The sequence below is a fragment of the Protomyctophum bolini genome, assembly GCF_963924005.1.
Source record: "Protomyctophum bolini genome assembly, chromosome: 10".
Lineage (NCBI taxonomy): Eukaryota > Metazoa > Chordata > Actinopteri > Myctophiformes > Myctophidae > Protomyctophum > Protomyctophum bolini.
The window spans coordinates 18,281,778-18,299,141 of NC_137871.1; the positions used below are offsets into that span (position 1 = coordinate 18,281,778).

The 17,364-nt window shown below is 42.0% G+C and overlaps 2 protein-coding genes across 3 annotated transcripts; both read right to left on the reverse strand.

Annotated features, from left to right (window-relative positions):
• Nucleotides 1–2,681: 2,681 nt before the first annotated feature.
• LOC308322205 (solute carrier family 25 member 53-like) lies at nt 2,682–3,745 on the reverse strand (the record flags this gene model as incomplete). The annotated part of the gene is made up of 1 exon (XM_080773399.1): nt 2,682–3,745. The coding sequence occupies one exon, from the start codon at nt 3,743–3,745 to the stop codon at nt 2,840–2,842; it is 906 nt and encodes a 301-aa protein (XP_080629525.1). The 3' UTR covers nt 2,682–2,839.
• Nucleotides 3,746–5,670: 1,925 nt separating this feature from the next.
• Nucleotides 5,671–17,055, reverse strand: prps1b (phosphoribosyl pyrophosphate synthetase 1B). Of its 2 annotated transcripts, none has more exons than XM_080774238.1 (7): nt 16,733–17,055; nt 14,782–14,965; nt 10,986–11,084; nt 10,624–10,748; nt 9,926–10,099; nt 9,022–9,181; nt 5,671–8,537 (listed from the first exon to the last, which is right to left on the reverse strand). In XM_080774238.1, exons 1-7 carry the CDS (start codon nt 16,852–16,854, stop codon nt 8,445–8,447), a joined length of 957 nt encoding a protein of 318 aa, XP_080630364.1. In that variant the 5' UTR covers nt 16,855–17,055; the 3' UTR covers nt 5,671–8,444. The 2 variants fall into 2 exon arrangements, with proteins under 2 accessions (XP_080630364.1, XP_080630363.1); XM_080774237.1 differs by having other exon boundaries at nt 14,776–14,965.
• Between the last annotated feature and the right edge of the window lie 309 nt (nt 17,056–17,364).

Consider the following 17,364-nt stretch of genomic DNA (forward strand, 5'->3'; position numbering starts at 1 on the left):
TAATTAACTATTAAGTATACTGAAGTTTTGTGGAGTGTTTAAAGTGAAGAAAAAGGGAAATTACTCAAGTAAAGTATATGTACCTCAAACAGTACACTATTGTAAATGTATAGTTACATTCCACCACTGATGGTACTGTAGGCTGTATAGGCCCTACTATAACCTTCATAAATATTTTATAAAACTGTGCCAAAGCCCCCAACTTTTTATGATTTAATAAATATTATAGCATGGCGGGACTTTCCTTCCTTCCTCTAAGGCCAGAAGCGGGACATAGTGTGTGTAAATAAATAACACTGTGTTCATACAGACCCATATCTTCCACCATCCATCCATCCATCGACGCACGCACGCACGCACGCACAGACAGACAGACAGGCAGGCAGGCAGGCAGGCACGCACGCTCACACACACACACACACACACACACACACACACACACACACACACACACACACACACACATCATGTGCTCTCTATTAACTGTTTATAAAAGGCTGCCATACAGAGGCCTTCTATGTTCTATTCAACAGGCTGACCTCTGTCTGTCTGTCTGTCTGTCTGCTTGCCTGCTCTCGTGGCAGACCCCTTAACAGTGTTTCTACCAAGATGCAGTGCAACTACAAACATTGCATAGCAAGAACTTTTAGTACTTTAACTCAAGTAAAAAATGGAATACAGGACTTTCAACTTAATCTTATATAAGTTATATGTTTCTACAATATGGTATGGCTACCTAAAAATAATCAGAGTACTGATCAGATGAAACAGAACAAAGTTATGTGATGCTACATTTCTATACCTTGTGCAAATGTATTCATTCTGTGAATCAACTGTGAAGACTGACTATAGTTGTCAGTCTGAAGAGCAAGTACATCTGTACAAGACTGACACCTTGTGGAAAGGATGTGCTACTACTCGTGAATTTACAGCAAACTGATGTTTGAGAGCGGGGTCATCACCATTTTCAACAAACATACAGAATGAGTGATCAATAATATTATTATATTTGGACATAAAATGTCCAAATATTGTCTGAAAATCTCTGGTAATATTATTACCAGAAACACATAGACCTATCCAATCACCACGAAGCTCACCATTTAAAGGCATCGAAACATGGGACTTACAATCACTTACAATCATGGGACTTACAATCATCAATCAATCAGGCATCGAAACATGGGACTTACAATCATCAATCAGGCATCGAAACATGGGACTTACAATCATCAATCAGGCATCGAAACATGGGACTTACAATCATTTATTGGATCAATACAGTAATGTGTTAACAGCAGGTTACAGTTTAGATGCATTCAGAGTCCCAGAGTGAAACAACTGCAGCCCTATACTGTAGGTAGTTGGATATTCTTAGGGTTTACCCTAAGAACTAAATCCCGAGATCCTGCACATGAACTGAAAAAAGAAAGAAAGACAAACAAAATATTATGGGGAAAACAAACAAAATAAATACATAAATAAATAAATGAACAAATAATAAAAAGAGTATAAAAAAAGTTTAGAGGAAAAAAATACAAAACTCAAAATGACCAGAATTGTGAGTGACATACACATTTCGGGAGACTCCAGCATGCCATAATCGCGCGAGTACAAACACACACACACACACACACACACACACACACACACACACACACACACACACACACACACATGCTCTCTCTCTTTTCTGCTCTGAGGTTATCTATCTGTTCTGTAAATATCTATACATGTAGTTACAGTACCACACGCATGTGTGTGATGTGATTTTCTTTTCAACATAACCTATATTAGCCAAGTCTCAGAGACCATGTTAATGGCAGTACTGTATAGGCTACAATAACATCCTTTAAATACTGCATGCTATTTGCATCATAAAGTAATTTTCATTTTCACACATCATCATGAATGAACATCTCAGTAATATAATTTGAAGTGAACACATTTCCAGGCATCTATTTGCCTTGCATAACCCTATTATTACACAGCTTTTGGATCAATACAATCTGATGTGTACAAAGGCATATAGTGTAATAATTTAAATAATGACAATTACTGCTACTGTATATGTCTGCTGGCTGTGTCTCATATTTGTACTCCACTGGCTACCAGTGGTTCTCAAAGTGGGGTCCATGAGGCATCCTAAGGGTTCCTTGAGGGGGTTCCAAATGGACCCATACAGGTCTGTAACTCTGAGTGAACCAAATGGACCCTTAATTATGGGTCCATGTCACATGTCCATTTGTACACTCCCAGAATTATGGGAGGCTGTTAAATTAAAAGATGACAGTTTACACTCAGTGAAAAAGGACTCATTCCTTTTTCACTTTAGTGTAAACAGCCATCTTGAGATTGAGTTTTATGGGCTTGTCGACCTAGCCTGGTTCTTGCAGAAAATAAGGATGCAATCTGATTCCAAGAGGAAGTGGTTAACCAGGCTATTGTCGACACAGCCAACATTGCATCTTGAGGGGTATAACTAGTTGGAAATCAAGTAATGGAAGGAATTTGAACATGGTGAAGCCGGGTTATGTGTTATTTACAGAAATTAAGCTCCCTGGAAATGGGATTTTAAAACAAGGATAGTGCAGAAACAAATTGTCTTCCTTGAAGTTACATTACAATGTCTTTGTATGAAATGTTCACTTCTGATATATCTGTCTTTTCATGAACCTCAACTCTCAACACTGGTCTCAGAACTTTTATTTCTACGTGGCCGCTATACAATGCGACACTGAAACTTCCTAGTCTGACTTTTGCCAATTCAAGAATTCTGGAAACCTTGCTGTTTCTCTTTGGTTTAAGGCTGTCTTATGGTATAGTCCTACACAGCATGTCAGCCCACGCGCCTCTGTTGTTGGTCATAGATGGCAGTGGTGATTCCCCATGTGATGCACGATCGCAGAATAACCAGCGAGCCACCGCGGTACAGCAGGGCCACACGCTGCTGCCGAGAGTCCCACAACTTCCTCCAACAGGCCCCCAGTCCTGCCATCTCCCCACCCACCTGTGCCTGCATGTTAGCCACCAGCACAGAAAGCGGGTACAGGGGCAAGCTGACGGCCATGGAGGTCAGGGTGCCAGACACGAAAGAAGAGGCCATTGGGGAGAGCCCCTGTGCCTCTACAGCCTCATATAACGGGCCCTTCAGGCCGAAATACAGACAGCTCCCCAGGGTGTTGCGGGCGGCTATGGGCAGGAAGGCTCTATAGAACCCTGAGGCGGGCCTCTCGGGGCGCAGCCTCTCCAGAACACTCCTCAGTGTGGGCAGACTGCGGTCGTTCTGGCCGTTCTGCAACACGCTCTGGACACGCTCGAACGGCGTAAAGACCAGAGCCTCCACCACGCCTGCGCCCAACCCTGCCAGTGCCGGGCGAGCGGATGGGGGGATGCTAATGATGGTTGAAGAAGAGGAGAGCAGGTGAAGGAAGTTGTCCTGGACCCCGTAAAGCAACATCCCATTCAGAGTCCTCATCAGCAAGGGTGGGACCACACCTCTGTACAGCTTCACCAGCCCCTCCCCGTAGAGCTGTCCGACTGCGTGACGGACCGACGTGTTGTGGATCTGCTGGCGGAAGACTGTCTTGTAGACGGGGAACACAATGATGGTGGGGAGCGAGGAGAGCAGAGTGGACGTTCCCCCGTGTAAGTAGCTTTGGAAGCGAGTAGCTTTGGGCTTGGTGAGCGCCCCCTCCCCATGGGCCTCCTCATCTTCTGGATGACCACCATCACCCCGCCCCATCTTCAAAGCAGAGACAGAAAGAAAATAAATCTGTTGAATTTCATGTCAGACCCACTGTGTCTCTCACACACAACCATTTCCATGAAAATAACAGTCAGCTCCAAAGAACAGTATTGCATGCTGACTACAGTGACTAGATATATTAAACGGACGATTGCATGGTGCATGGTGGTAAAGGTACTTACTTTTTTAGGCGTCAGCAACAACCATGAGAAGATAATTATTTGTCTGGGCTACTGTTTACTAGCCGTTTACTAGGCGACTGTTATTCTTATTACCCAAGTCCCAACAATAAACTCACATTATAAAGGTATTTTTTTCTTGCTTCTTTGACAATCTTACGAGACTGACTGAAGAACACGGTTGACGGTGCTACAACATCCTCCAAAATAACCGTACGAGTAACGGATACGAAATGGTGAATAATAAAACGCCTGGATTGGAAATTATAGCATGAATTAGCAACCTTTGCTAAATCCGGGTGTGGGCTATTTATATCATCATGCATGTATAATTGTTATTACTCATTAATATACGCTGCCTGTCACCGTGTCACGTCCGAATGAACAAATTAATTAAAAGTATCTGACTCTACGTCTTAAATGATGAGAACTGTGTAGTGTGTAGAAAGATAACACCGGTCCAGAGCGGATACGGAATCCGTTTTAGTGATTACAATGTATTGTGAGTGTAAATGACCGGATACAGTTAGGCGGGTCTAAACCGGATATGTGCACCGAAAAGTAAATGGAAAGCAGGGCAGGACCATAGCGGCCCATAGCGTGCCGTCAGGTGCGTAAAGCCTGAATGAATGGAGATTATTTTATTATAAGCCTCATTTATACGTCATCGCACGACGGTGTCGCGCGAAGAAAAACCGAGCTATAAGACCACAACGTGTCACATCCGCGACGCGTTGTGAGTTTGTATATCATTTTTTCTCTCCGCGAAGGTTGGATGATTTGATCCCATAGCCCAGATGGATGGTCCCACAGCGACTGTGCAGTTCAGTATATATACTCTAAGGCAGTTCATTGTCAGGGAGACCAAGCAGCTATGAGGTGGTTCACTTTATTATTATCATCCTGTTAAAACGGCCAATGTTTAAATAACTCTCTCCCGGGTGACGGGAGTACAGTCCGAGAACCCATCGTCAAAAAATAAAGGAAAATCAGCGCCCTCTTTTCCTTTTAATTCAACAGAGAGACCCTCTCCCAGTATAAAAGAAAATTAATAAGATCTAAGAAAATTAAGAAATACAAACAAAAACATTTGGTTTGTGCGACGTTAATGATTAACCGTTCCTCTTAATAGAGGTAACATCTGCATTATTAGAACTGTCTTACGTTGTTTTTAAATATTTATACCACACTGCCCTCTTGTGTTGCAAAGAGGGAGCGGACAACGGGAGGATTTCAAGTTTAAAAAGCAGTAACTACGTTTATGGACAAACTGATCAGTAATGTATTTGTCTAAGGTCCTCATTGTTTTGAGAGATAAACTTCGGGATTGCATGGGACAGACCTTTATGATAAATTGAACAATTGGGTGGACCCTCTTGTAAACAAATCATAGTGCTTTATTGGTCGTCCACTCACAGTTACGTTTTTTGTATTGAGTTGTGCTTGAAATGTACTGTAATTCTGCAAACTGTTGATAAATACTTCAATCAATCCCCTGCTGATAGACAGACAGGGTTTATCCTGTCTGTCTGGGTAGAAGGCTGGGCGATTCACTGGTCAGTATAGAGCTATTGAAGAATTGTTTTAACAAAATACCACTTAAAACGAAACTGTGACAAGTTTGCATTAATGCCTGCAAGGTTTATTCCATTCCTAACCACAGCTTTTCACTGTGCCTTCACCTTCAGATACTGTACATCCAGTCCATCACAGCCACTATTCAGATTCAAGCATATTTATCAATTTTCACAATGTTTATTTAAGAACACATTCTACACTCTGGTATTTGGCGCATTCATTCACCCTACTGAAAAAAGTAAACACAGTCAGGTTTGGAATATGCACATTATATGACAAGTCACTTGTCCAGACATTTATATAAATGTGTGGAGGGACAAAAAATGATAGCAGTTAAACATTTTAAAGGACGCTCCAGCCTGCAGAGACCCCAAGCTAAAACCCAACCCAAGAGTCCCCTAGAGAATAGACCGTTGCTGTAGAGCAGAAACCTCCATATTTCAACTTCAGTATTTTGTAAATGAATGCCATATTTTGCAATAGTGTCACGCAAATGTAACAAAGAGTAGCCAATCTACAAGCTTACAACACATTCTTTAAGTGAAAAGGCCTGTCTGTGGGTTTTATAAATGTTGAAACTACAAGTTTCCACTCAAAAGCAACGTTAAATTCAGCCAGGAACCTTGAAGCACTAACCTCGTACACCGAGCAAGCCCACTCATCAAGTGCACCTCAACAGTCAAATGAAAACAACTTGATAAGTCTAGACAAGAGAAAGCTCTTTATCCAGTAAAAGAAATAAAACGGTCATTACATTTCTATGTGGTTTCCTGTGATCACGCAGAGATGAATTATCTAGCTATTTAAATTGAGCCATGCAGATCACGGGGAGACAGATTGAACTTATGGAAGAGTTGCGGAAAATAATTTTGGAGAACTAGAGGAAACGGGAAACTAGAAACGGGAAACTAGAGGAAACGGGTGTTCTCTTTGTAAATGCCATGTGCTATATGGTACATTATACAGATGTAGTTTTGCATCAATTATTTGGATAAACATAGCCTGTACATACTGTATATTTCATGTTTAGAGAAATGTCATGTTTTAAATAATAATTATATAAATTGTTACCGTTTTAAATTATTATTCATGTCATGATTGTGTGAGTGTATGGGACCCCGAATGGAAACAAGACCACAAGGTCTTTCTTAGGTGAAATCCTTTTGGACAAAATGCTTGACTGTACATTGTGCAGTTTGTATTTATATGTTTGTCTAATAAAATATCCATCAATTAAGCCATTGTCGGTTTGTAAATTTTCTTGCTTTTGAACAAGGCCAAGCTAGGTCGGTCATACTCGTTTGTCAATCTGGATAAGAGCGTCTGTAAATGCCTAATTGTAAAAGCAAGACTTGGGACAGGGAAAGCGCTTGTAGAGGGTGGATATCATCCTTCAAGAGACAGTTCAGACTGCTGAGGCACACTTTGGTTGAGAGGATATTCAATGGCATTTGTAAACTAACAGCTCAGTACTCAAGTTTAATTAACAAGCCTTTTTACACCTTTCAAAACAGATGCGGCAAAAAAAGAAAACGGCAAGCAACACAAAATAACTAAATAAAACCTGAACTGAGGACTGCTTGCATGGTCGTTGCAACATAATCCAAACCTTGTAACAGCTTTTACGTATCTTTACTGGATACTGGAAAAGCAGGCACCAGAGAAATCCGAGCACCTCAATGTGAAACTGGCCAAAAAAAAGAAAAAGAAACAACTTTGAAATGTATGCTGTAAAATGACCCGACGTAATATAAACTAAAGTATGCATAACTAGCCACAGGTTGTTGAAATATTAGGCCTTAAAAGTTAAACATTAAGTACAAATCATGTACACAAACTTATTTCAGATCATTTATACATTTATTTATTTTTACATTTTTTGGGGAAGAAACAGCCAATTCAATATTGAGGTGCCAAGATTATCAGGTGACTACACTTCCGGTTACGTCTTTACCAGATGGCTTCTCCTGGCCATGGCAGAGGAACCTTGTTATACAGTGAGCTCTGTAAAGTTATGCCCAGAGCTTCAGATTTACACCTGCCAACATGAAATGATTAAGGACAAAACTCTATATTTTAAATGTCATGGAAGAAAAGTTCACAGTGGATAGAGAGACATGTTCACCCATTCACAAATCTATAAAGCCGGGCCTAAATTCGGTAGCTCCATCTTGGTTTGCTTTGGTGTCCCTGACCAGTGAGTTTTTATTTCAAGGACCCCCAGTTTGATATCCATGATTAGACCATGAACCCCCATTTGATAATCTTTTTTTAAATTCGTTTTTTTTATTTTTTTATCTCTGGGACTCCAATCCACACTGTAAAATGCTCCCTGTTAGTTTAACTCTGAGGCTCTCAGTACATTGCTTCGTCGTGTGACGGTGTCACAGTGATTGGGTGGCCGTTCTACAAGCTCACACCACTTCATGTGACTTGGCATTCTCTGATGTGTGAAGCCTAATTTATGCTCCGTTGCATGGCAGTGTCGCGCGTCGAAAACTGCCGATCTGCAAGCTCACAAGGCATCGCACATCTGTGACACGCATTGTGAGCTTGTAGTTTGGCCATTTAGTTAAAGGCCTGCTCTGGGTCCATTTGGTTCCCAACGCTCAATCATTTAGCTGGGGACAACCTGGAAGCCCCTAAAGGACCCCTATATGGGGGTCACTGGACACCACTTGTCCCAGACTTGAGGGACCACTGCTTCAAGGAGAATAAAGTGAATGCTGTTAGTAACAGACAGGAGGGTTCCATCCTCCATCATTATCTTCATGATTAGTATCGGTAGAGCTTTCATTATGGTTGTGTTTGTGGTGGGGGATACATCCCTCTTGTGGTTATTTTTTGGTGGAACAGCAGGACACTAGGTGTTACAGAGGGGACAAGGGGGGATACATCCATCTTGTAGTTATTTTTTGGTGCCAGGTGGACGCTAAGTGTTACAAGGGGACGTGGCTGAAGAGGTAGGACACAGACTCGCCGTTGTGGGTTCTGCGGATGGCCTCTGCCAGGATCATGGAGATGTCAATAACCTGGGAGCAAAAGAAGAGGACAGAGGACGTAGTAAACATACAAATTTAATAAAAACTAGATTAGAATCCAGGCAGGCACTAGTACGAAAACTACTACAACAGTACTATACAGCTCAGCTCAACATGACTAGGGCTACAACGATCAATAATTTTCTTTCATGATAATTCTATCGATTACTTTTGTCGATTAGTAGATAAACCAGAAAGAACAAATACAAAGAATAAATCCAAAAGATTTATAACATCAATTAGTCTGATTAACAGTTTCCGTCCATCCACACGTCCTAGGGAATCCAAGAGTAAAAGCGGCCATGTCTTTCCGGCACCCCAGAGCTCCTATTTTGAAAGAATCCCGGCGCTGATTGTGTTGACAACCTGAAAGAATGCTCCCTTTGCTAGGACTAGAGGGGCAGCTTCCCCCCCCCCCCGCTGTTAGGACTCACACAAACTTTCACTTTTGGTCAAGTGACCAGTGAATGCTGACCTGGATCTTGGGACAGTGCTTCATCTTCTCCTCCTGGGGGATGGTGTTGGTCACCACCACTGCTTCAAAACAGGCATTGTTGATGCGAGAGATGGCCGGTCCAGAGAAGATGCCATGGGTCAAGATGGCGTACACCTTGGTGGCCCCGGCAGAGATTAGCCTAAAAAAAATAAGGGGATGAAAGAGCCAAGTTCATCATGTCTAATCATCACCGTACAATGATTTCTTAGAAGTTGCACTGATCAAAGTAAGTAAGGATGCAACATGCAAGTCTAAATAATCAATTTAATAAATGATATACAATAATCAATTTTAATAAAACATAATCAAATACTAGATTGTGCGACAACTTTAGTTTTTTTCAACCAAGGTTCATGTTTTAGGTTGTTATTAGAGAAAGTAAAAGACGAGTGTAACTTTGTTTTCATTTGCTTCTTTCTTTCGTTTTAGGGATTTTAGCTCTTTTTGAAAGGGGGGCGGGGGCATTCGAACATGGGGCTAAATATGTCTTTTTGTACAACATTTTATGGTGATTTATTATTTACTATAGTACTACTAGATCCCAGGAAATTACATCTGAAAATGAAAGAAAATTAACACTCACTTTTTAGTTTCTCTTATAACAACCTAAAACATGAACCTTGGTTGAAAAAAACTAAAGTTGTCCTTTAAATGATGAATTAGACTACCGGTAATCAATTTAGTTTATCATTAATCAAATAGAATTTTTTCAAGTTGATTAATTGAATTAAAAAAAACTTGTTTTATAAACTCATAATTTATAGAATAATCGCTAACAAACTAATTGAAAGTTGCAGCCCTAAAAGTAACCAAAGGTTTAAGGAGCACAAGGCCATTAACAGGCCAAACATGCAGGTGTCAGGTGCATCATGACCAGGCTTACTTGTCGGCAGCGTGGCAGATGGTTCCGCAGGTGTCAGCCATGTCGTCCACCAGGATGGCCACGCGGTCCGTCACATCCCCCACCAGGACCATGCGGTCCACCTCATTGGCCTTTTTCCTCTCCTTGTGGATGAGGGCAAAGTCCACATTCAACCTGTCCGCTATTGAGGTGACCCTGCCAGGGGGGGGGGAACAGACAACATACTTGTTATGGCAAAAATCACGGTTCTATTTACATCACCAGTAGAGATAAGTAAGCCTCGAGCAAGTAAGACAAGTCTGGCTCCAAATTCATTCAATTCCAGTGTATATATGGTGATGTTGAGGTACGCTCAAGGCTTTCAACAGCCCCTTTGACTTCCATTATACAAAAAAAAACCCATAAAACATGAAGTAAGTACCATACGTAATGGGAGGTAGTTCTGTGGGTGTACTGACAGCGTGCCTAAAAGGTTTGGCAAAGATTAGTCAAGCGGTTAGTGAGATTAGCAGTGGGCAGCCACACAGACCATCTTATAGAATATAGATGGCTCTTTCAAGGCCATGTAAAGAGAAATCGAAGGTCCATGACATGACTCACAGTGCCTCAGGGAAATATGCAACAGAGTGATGTATTGTGATGTGGAGAGAGCGACATCTAGTGGCTGAATGTTGATGATTTGACAGTGTATTCTGATTGAAGAGGCCTGCTGTATGTACCTCTTGGCTCCACCTGCATCAGGTGAGACTATGGTGCAGGTCTTCCACTCCGGGATGTTCTCTTTGATCCATTTGAGCACGGCAGGTTCTGCGTACAGGTTGTCTACTGGGATGTCAAAGAAACCCTGAGGAGATACAGATGAGAGTTCAAACACACTGAATTAACGGTTCCCAACCTATCTGACAAAACCTGGGACACCCTGGACATGTAAACCATACAACGGATAAAAGCAAGCTACGATTTTGTGAAACATGTTTCAAAATGTGGTGATCTTAGTGGCCAACGGCAGGCCCTGATGCAGGCTATTCGGGACAGGCCCCTGATCCTCCAGTGAACGCCACCATGTGCCATTGTATTGTACCTGTATCTGTGATGCGTGCAGGTCCATAGTGATGATGTGGTCTGCACCAGAAACTGACAGCATGTTGGCCACCAGTTTGGCAGAGATGGGAGCACGACTCTGCAACGAAAACCAGATGTCAGTCACATGGAGAGTTGTCATCATATAACACACGGCTATTTAAAAAAAAAAGTTTTATCCCACAATTTTGTAACCCATTTTTTCACCCAGTGTCAATTATCTAATGTAATCCTGGGCGCTACACTTCCTCTGCCAGCCTGGGGGGGGGGGGCGCATGACCTCATGCTTCCTTCTATGCATGAGGAGTCCAAGCTGCTTCTTTTCACCTGATAGGGGAGAGTTTCCCCGGGCCGGACAGAGCGTGTGGAAGAAACACGTTATTCCGACCAGTTCCTTTCCCCTTCATCAGGCGCCCTGGCTGGCCAGGGGGAGGTAGTTTAGAGACCAGGATTACGGCATGTTTTTGTGAGGGTACCTACCCTAGGGGACACGGGGAGAACATGCAAACTCCACACAGAAAGGCCCTTTCGCCAAACCCGCCTCGGGTATGGGCACTGATGACGCGGAGGAGGGAACACGCCCCCAGCATCCCGAGCGGGAATCGAATCCGGAACCTTCTAGCTGTGAGGTGACAGTACTACCGACTGTGCCACTGTGACCCCCACATGGCTCATTTCTAAACAATCTAGCAATCTAGATTCACAGCTGTATCCAATCTGGTGTATACAAAGTCTGACAGGCACATTCTCATTTATGAAAAATAATAATACCGGTAATACTAATGAAATCATAGGTGTAGGGTAACTAGGGTTGGGTATCAAAATTTGGTTAGGTTTCCTAATAACATTTTGCTGCTTTCCATTGTGTTGTCATGGAATAAACGTATGGTCAATTTGTAGTTGAAATTTGATTTTAAGGACAAAAGAAAAAATCATCCATGGCTCTATCGCAGCCTTCGCAGGTACACTTAATATACAGTACTATTCCATAGTAAATTCAATGTTATTTTTATTAGTTAATGCTTAAATAAATAATAAAGATATTTGTGTTCTCTACATTTGACCTCTTTCTTCTTTTGCCAAAATGGAGAATTGCTAAGAACCGGAATCAAATTAAGCAGAATCAGAATAGATACAGTGCTAACTAGACAACCTCGGAGAGGTCGCAATTTTAAAAAATTGCAGAGTGTGGTTGCCGCAGTGGCTTACATATATATACCCCTCCCACTGATATTGCCAGCCTGTTACAGTTTCAAGTCACACCTTAAATCGTGTGTAAGTAATTCGGAGGGGATTTAACCCCCGAAATTCTGGTTTTTCGACAAACGGTTACATTTATCGCGTTTGCGGCGCCCCCTATGGATGAAAATGGAATTGCTTTTGGAACTCGGTTGAACGAACCACCCCGGACATGTGATTCAAATTTTGGATGGATTGGACATTCCGTTCGTGATTTATGGCATTTTTCGTGATATAGGCCCCTCCTACTGACTTCGGAAGACGATTACAGCCGAACGATACGCACTACCGAAAATCTGCGTTTGTGTTTTAATCGGATGGGTCCAGAGATCACGTGTACAGATTTTTGTGAGATTTGGACAAAATCTGTAGGAGGAAAAGCAAAAAGTGTGTTTTGGACAAAATTCAAAATGGCGGAAAATCCATCATGGCGGAAATGGGCGTGGCCTATATGGGGAGATGCGTCATGACCCAAGGAATCCAGGGAAAAAATAATTTTGATTTTACGACATACGGTTCAAGAGTTATGAGCCAAAAGGTAAAGTGGGCTGTTATAGCGCCACCATGAGGCCGACCTAAAAATATATATTTTTAAGTAATTTTAGTGATAATTAGGAAATATTCCTCCAAGTTTTGTAACTATAGTGCTTACAGTCTCAGAGGGAAAAATACTTGAATGTGATTTTTTGCATTTTTCCATTGAAGTCAATGGGATAATTTAATTCACTAATAAATTCATATCAATTAAACTATACAACATTTCTCTTAGCAAAGTACACGCCATCGATTCCCGATTTTTCCGGTCAATTTGACATATGGCTCAAGTGCGTACAGTCAAAACTGAGGGAGGGGTAGTGCGTCAAAATAAAGACTAGTGGAAGAAAAATAAGTGGAAGTGGAATAAAGTGTTACAATTACAAGAGTCTGGTTGCCCTGTTGGGCAACCACACTAATTAACGACAGCCATCCCTGTATAGGACTAATAGGCCTGTCAATCTAAGATTTGGCCCAAAATAAATTGCAATAGTAATCGTTAAAGGTTTTTCATGATCCTTAGGTCATTCAAATAACATAAATCATGGAAAATTCAGGGGTTGAAAGTTGGGTACCATTAACATTCTATATAAGGCAAAACATTCTAAATGATTCTGAATCCATTGCAAGCATTAGTTTTGCACGAAAAACACTCCTTGGGGTAAAAACGGCCATAGCCGTCATCACAAATGTGAGGTCATCACATTTGGGGAGGTGGCCATGGCCCAATTTCTTATCCGTGCTTGGATACAGGGACACAGGGACACACTCAAAAAAATGGAAAAGAACACGCACAGACAGGCCTAAAGAAAGTACAAAAATAATACAAAATAAAATATATATAATAATAATAATTCTAATCATTATTATTATGACAATTAAAAAGTTAAAATAAAGAAATAAGACTTTCCCATTCAGACACAGAAGTACAGGCCTGTGTCTGCATTAAATTGTCTCAAAGGAGAAAAAATACCTCATGTCACTCACTGCCACACAATTGTTTCAGTTAATTTTAAGCTCTGTATAGGGAATCAAAATGTTCTGTTGTAGTTGTAGTGTAGTTTGTTAAACACGCGACCGCATTGTCAACTCTCCATGCCCAGCTGTGCGTATGGGACGAGTGGATATTTTTATTTTCTTTCTTTTTTTGAAGATCACAACTTAAGTTAGCGTCTTGTGTTGTTGTTGGAAGCTGTTGCTGAATTAAGGACTTTTCAGATGGAATAATTTATTTGGAACAATAAAACAAGACACGCAGCAGGTAAGAGGAAAGAGGTAGAAGATGTTTGCACCCTACGGACAAGCTCAATTGTGTAAAACATGTGTGGCTCACGCAGTTTATCAATTTGACCCAACATGAAACCTGCATTTATAACGGTGAATGGCCTGTTACTTTAGTGTTACTCCGCTCTGAATCTCGTCAGCCATCATCTCCCTTCATGTTTGTTATGAATACAACGATACGATATAAACGATAGAGAACATTTTTCGATAGACATTTTCTATCATCTATACGATATATATCGTCATATGGCCCAGCCCTAGTAGAGTGTATGAATGTGTGGGTGAATGTAATGCACAATCTATGTAAAGCGCTTTGGATAAAGGCGCTATATAAATGCACTAGTGCTGCACGATTCTTGCTCAAATGTGAATCTTGATTTTCCACCACAAGAATTTAGATCGTGATTCAAATTTTTTCCATGAAAAACATTATTACATAAACATTAGAGTAACTCAAATGAATTGGACAGCCAAATAGTACTGTACGATTCTTCACAAAATGAGATTACATAGGTATCTAGATCTTGAGCTTTTTTCGATTAATTGCGCAGCACTAAAATGCACTATTTACCATTATGGAATGGGAACGTCATCATCCAAGGGACAACCGATAAAACAAACATTCCCGGTCCAACTTGGCGGTTGTGGAACATGGCGGGCAGCAGGCGGGTCAGTGGATGCAGGATGGTCAAATGAGACGTGATGAAGTAAGTAATTAGACAGATGCTCCATACCCCCACCTTGTCCTTCTTGTCTTGTCGGGCGTACGGAAAACAGGGGATGACAGCCGTGACCCGGGAGGCCGAGGCGATCTTACAGGCGTTGATCATGATGAGCAGCTCCATCAGATTGTCATTGATCTCCCCGCAGCCGCTCTGAACGATGTACACGTCCTCCCCGCGGACGCTCTCGCCGATCTCCACACTGTGCCGGGCCGGGACGGGACGGGAGGGAGAGAGAGAGAACAACACAATGGAGAACAAACAAAACACTTTAGAGGTACCCAACCACACACACCATTGACAGGACCAGAGACAGATGAGGCACAGAGTAAACAAAAGTTAATGGAACCTTTAGGTGTTGCTACGGATCCAGTTTTTTTCGCATTTTTTCCCCCAAAATGTTAAAAAAACATCTGAAACATGGCAATACGTATATGTAGTATAAATTATTTGATATTTGACTTATATTGACCCTTCATCTTGAGTATGCCCCAAATTATTGGATACAGGTTTTGTAGCAATTTATAGCAACTGTAGAAATATTAGACCTTAACTGTGAAATGTTCAATCATGTTCTAAATTACAGTATACTTAAGACCGTTTTCCAAATATATTCGTTTTAACATTTTGGACCAAATAGCCAATTTGCTATGAAATGCTGGAGCACGAGGTAACATGTGAGAAACGTGGCAGTGGTGGGGGGTCCCTACTCCCTCCCTAGCCGCAAGGAACTTAAGACGGTATCCCAATAAATTAATACATCTTAATAGTCCATGAGGAATGGTCTCAGGAATACTGCAGAAAGCTGGGGTCTTACAGCAGGTTCACAACAGCATGGTTGCCAGGTTTTCAAATGCAATGGGTCCCCCAGACTCCCCCTGGGTGGTATATGGCTCCCCAATCATGTCATTTTTGACCCCCCCCCCCCCCCCCCCCCAAGAGGTTAGACTGAGGTTGGAATAATATTATGGATGGATATGCAGCTGACATCATCCCTATGTTTCCCCCCTAACCATATGGTAAGTGGCTAACATAGTGGCTAACATAGAACCCGGCCCGGGAAACATAGAATGCTGAAGAATGAAGATGCATGCCATGAAGGAGTTAAACAATTCTGAGACTGCAGTAGTGATTGAAAGTGACATTTTGAGTTGAGTTTGGAGAAACAAATAGGACCTGATCAATGGAAACAACAAACAAGACAGCAATTACTTTTTTCGGTGATATCCTTTTGGACTATGTGTTTGACTGTACTATGTACTGTTTACATTTGTGCCTAATAAAGTAATCAATCAATATTAATTGTGTTGAGCCATTTAAATTGTTGTTCTTTGATTCATTTGTTTGTGAATTTTCTTTTGACTGCAGTCTGCAACCACACACACGGCCTTAAGTTCAGGCAGTAGTAATTAACTTGTCTTTGAGTACTCAGCAAAGCACTATATAGCCTACTAAAGTCTGATGTATTTTTAGTATTACTAGTACTACCGTAGTAACCAGTACAGTAGGTCTAGGTGAGGTCCTATTCGACACCATGGGTCTAATAAAAGTTCCTCAATGAAAGAATAGCGGGAGACCACCTCCAACCACTTCAGAATGTACAGATGCTTTAGATGCTTTATTGTATTATATAGGCCTAGCCTACAGAGTGGTTACAATAACGTTGCATTCATTGAATAAGTTGCAGATTGTATCTTTGAGTAAATTCAGACAGAACAGTCTCAGATCATAGAGGTAAACCATGGCCAGATTGGCCACGCAAGCATGCGTTCTCTGCCATGCGTGTGGGGGTGTACTGTGTGGACTACAGCTCCCACCATGCTCCGCTGCCTGCGGAGTTAAATTCACCATGACACCACGCGTTTCTAATTAATTACAAACCCAAATAGAACTGGCGCAGTACATTCAATTCGAAACGGATCGCGCCGATTCAACTCACCCGACGTTTAGAACACGTATCGAACCTCACCATGTTTCTTGGTTGCTGAATTTCTTGGTGACGACCTTGCCCAGCTCCAGCCCCAGGCGGTCGGCTATCTTTTGGGACAGGTCCGGATGCGAGCTGCCGCTGAAGATCTTTATGTTGGGCATTTTGGGACGGTCCAGGGCGTCGGTTGAACGGTTCCCCGGTACGAGCTGACGAACAGCGCGTGGAAAAGCCGCGGTTATAATAAGACGAGAGAACGGGACGGCCAGAAGTGCAGTAGATGGAAGAGTGTTGATGGCTGCTACCGTTCAGAGCTAAATGTGTTTCCCTACCTATCCACCATTATGTCCCTCGTGACCGCGCAAGCGCGCTTACTCGTGTGGCGCGCACGCTTAGTACGTTCACACCACACGGGCAGACGAGACGATGCAAAGACGCGCTGTGAGTTGATTTGGAGCAGCTACATGCATCATTGCGTCTTTACAACGTCATGTCGCTGGCTTCTATTGACAATGAATGGTAGACTGCATCGTTTCATCTTCCCGTGTGAACGCAACATTACTTGCGTTGCGTCGTAATGACGTCATTTAGACAGCTACTGAAGCAAGCTCCCCACCCACCCACGAAGCTCCATGATGATTGTAGACCTAATAATTAAAATGTTTTTGTGTGAC

What these genes read in the sequence shown, in the direction of transcription:
- prps1b (XM_080774237.1), bottom strand. Translation starts at nt 16,854, where the DNA reads ATGCCCAACATAAAGATCTTCAGCGGCAGCTCGCATCCGGACCTGTCC. An exon ending in GATGCAGGTGGAGCCAAGAG is followed by an intron (nt 10,100 to 10,623) that starts GTACATACAGCA and finishes CCCCCCTGGCAG; the next exon opens with GGTCACCTCAATAGCGGACA. An exon ending in AGCACTGTCCCAAGATCCAG is followed by an intron (nt 8,538 to 9,021) that starts GTCAGCATTCAC and finishes TTTTGCTCCCAG; the next exon opens with GTTATTGACATCTCCATGAT.